The sequence below is a fragment of the Mixophyes fleayi genome, chromosome 5, assembly GCF_038048845.1.
Source record: "Mixophyes fleayi isolate aMixFle1 chromosome 5, aMixFle1.hap1, whole genome shotgun sequence".
NCBI classification, from domain to species: Eukaryota; Metazoa; Chordata; class Amphibia; order Anura; family Limnodynastidae; genus Mixophyes; species Mixophyes fleayi.
Window position 1 is genome coordinate 275,885,556 of NC_134406.1, and position 2,500 is coordinate 275,888,055.

At 40.6% G+C, this 2,500-nt stretch overlaps 1 protein-coding gene across 2 annotated transcripts in view; it reads left to right on the forward strand.

Annotated features, from left to right (window-relative positions):
- The window catches only part of LOC142159363 (unconventional myosin-Ig-like), a 135,152-nt gene that overhangs the window by 15,985 nt on the left and 116,667 nt on the right, over nt 1–2,500 (forward strand). For both annotated transcript variants that reach the window (XM_075214182.1, XM_075214181.1), the window contains exons 6-7: nt 1,946–1,999; nt 2,152–2,247. In XM_075214182.1, the coding sequence (XP_075070283.1) occupies nt 1,946–1,999; nt 2,152–2,247 (150 nt within the window). The remainder of the gene's footprint in view (nt 1–1,945; nt 2,000–2,151; nt 2,248–2,500) is intronic.

Genomic DNA, 2,500 nt, shown 5'->3' on the forward strand with positions numbered 1-2,500 from the left:
CACAGATTGGCTCCAAATCACTGCTTGGGTGGGTCCAAAACAACTTTCAGTCATGAATTAGAAGGATTAGGGGGTAAATGTATTAATGTCCGGATTCTTCAACTCCGGCGCGTTCAGCGTCTTCGGCGATTAAATTTAAAGCGGCGCTGCCTTGTAAAGGGAAGTTTGCCTTTACAAGGCAGCGCCGCTTTAAATTTAATCGCCGAAGACGCTGAACACGCCGGAGTTGAAGAATCCGGACATTAATACATTTACCCCCAGATGTCCATTGGAGCTGCCTCAAAATCCGTTTGGCCAAAGATCATGAACACCAACTTTCTACAGTAATCACCACCCACAATAACTGAGCCTCTTGTAATCCAGTAACTTGGACTTAGTGCTAAGTGACCAGATCACACGCTGGTGTCTCAGTTGTGATGCCAGATTGTACATAGGCTACTTAGTGCTCCAACCAATAGACTGTATCTGGCTGTGTAAGGGCAGCTGCTGTCTCATACGCTGATGCACCATTACATGTTGGCTGTAGTACCTTGTGGCCTGGTGTCAGTTATTGGAATGAAGTGTTTGGATGGAGTCAGTTCAGAGCTCTTATTATGGCTGGGTGACCAGGCTCATCCCCAACTCCTGAGCACGTCCCCAGCAGTTCTATGAGTGCTCTGCATACGGTATCTAGGAGGACTTCATCTTCATGTTCCATCCTCTCATCTTATTAAAGAAAAGTTTAGTAAAGGTGTCAGAGATGAGCCCCTCTGGCTACTCCCTGATTAGATATCTGATCATATATTCCAACAGTCATACAATATATCACCTCTATTTCGTCAGGAAACCGCTCCTGAACCCCTTTATCAGTCACAAACAGGCCTCGGCGCACTTGTGACTTGGAAGCTTACTGTAAGGGAACACACAGGATTCCAGCCTAAATCTCACACTCACCTCTCTCTAAGGCTACAGATTTCTCAGCAACTGCCACCAGCTACGTATAAGGCCCGTAGCAAACATATGACTTAATCACCCAATTGTGCACACTCTGTGCACTGGTAGCTAAACAGTTAACTCTTCACACACTGGTTTCTAAAGAGTTAATCCAGCCAAGCAATCTGTCGCTTCTAAACAGGCAATTAATTCATTTTAGAGCAATAAGGACAGAACTATTAAATTGTTAGATTTAATATACAAAAAGTACAATGCTTACAGAGAATTAAAAAATCAGTTAGATAAAGATTTAACATACAAGTAAAAAATTGCAAACAGTTATAAAAACAAATGGGATGAAAGTACAGAGCATCACTTACATAAAATAATCTGTATGCCTGGGGCAGGCAGAAAAGATGAACAGTCCTTCAATCAGATTGATCCCCAAGACATTTTGTACCCGTCATTCATAACCTGGTGTTATTTTTGCGCCTTGGTATGGAGTGGCACCCAGATTTCCCAAAATATGAACAATGAAGACATTTTTAGTGGAATCGCAAATTTCTATATACCTGTATAGACTTCCAAATGTGGCCTTTGTCTCCAAGATTCTCACCTAGGCATCTGGCTCACTCATTTAGTGGTTCTTTGTGTTTACACTACCTACTGAAAGGAAGTCAATTAGGAAGTGGAATACATGATCAAAAACAATGGATGTCTGTGATCTGCATATCTTAAGCAGGTCTCCTAACAAAAGGGTTTGCTCAACTTATTACTTCCTACTGGGCTAATTGTTTCCTTTTTAAAAACATTTGGTCAAACATTTATCTGAGTTGAAAATCAGGTTCATTTATGTATCAATGCAATGTTTTATTAGGGCCCTGACATTCAATATTCTATTTCATCATATTAGATTTATGCTCTCATCCTGACAAAAGGCTACACGCCATCTCCCACTTTTCATTATGGCAAAACTGGAATGTTGACGCTCCATCGTTAGTTATTTGTAAACCTGACTCTCTTTTTACTGTAGTCACGTGTCCTGAAGCAACAGCCGGGGGAGAGGAACTTTCACTCGTTCTACCAGGTGAGTGGTCGGGCAGCCGTGTAACTCTGTAGCTCCTATAGAATAAAGACGACCCACAGACAGCTGGATGTAGCCTCAGAGGATCTTTACTTTCACTTCTGCTGGTGGAAGAATTCTATGAGTTCCTGCTAAGAAAATCTTTTTTGTTTCAGCTCCTTTTCGGGGGGTCAGACAACCTACTGAGGTCATTACACCTGCAGAGAGACCCCACATTATACGTCTTCACCCGGGAGGGCGACATCAACAATGTAAGTGTCATCTATCTATCTATCTATCTATCTATCTATCTATCTATCTATCTATCTATCTCATATCTATCTATCTATCTATCTCATATCTATCTATATATCTATCTCATATCTATCTATATATCTATCTCATATCTATCTATCTATCTCATATCTATCTATCTATCTATCTCATATCTATCTATCTATCTCATATCTATCTAACTATCTATCTATCTATCTCATATCTATCTATCTACCTCATATCTATCTA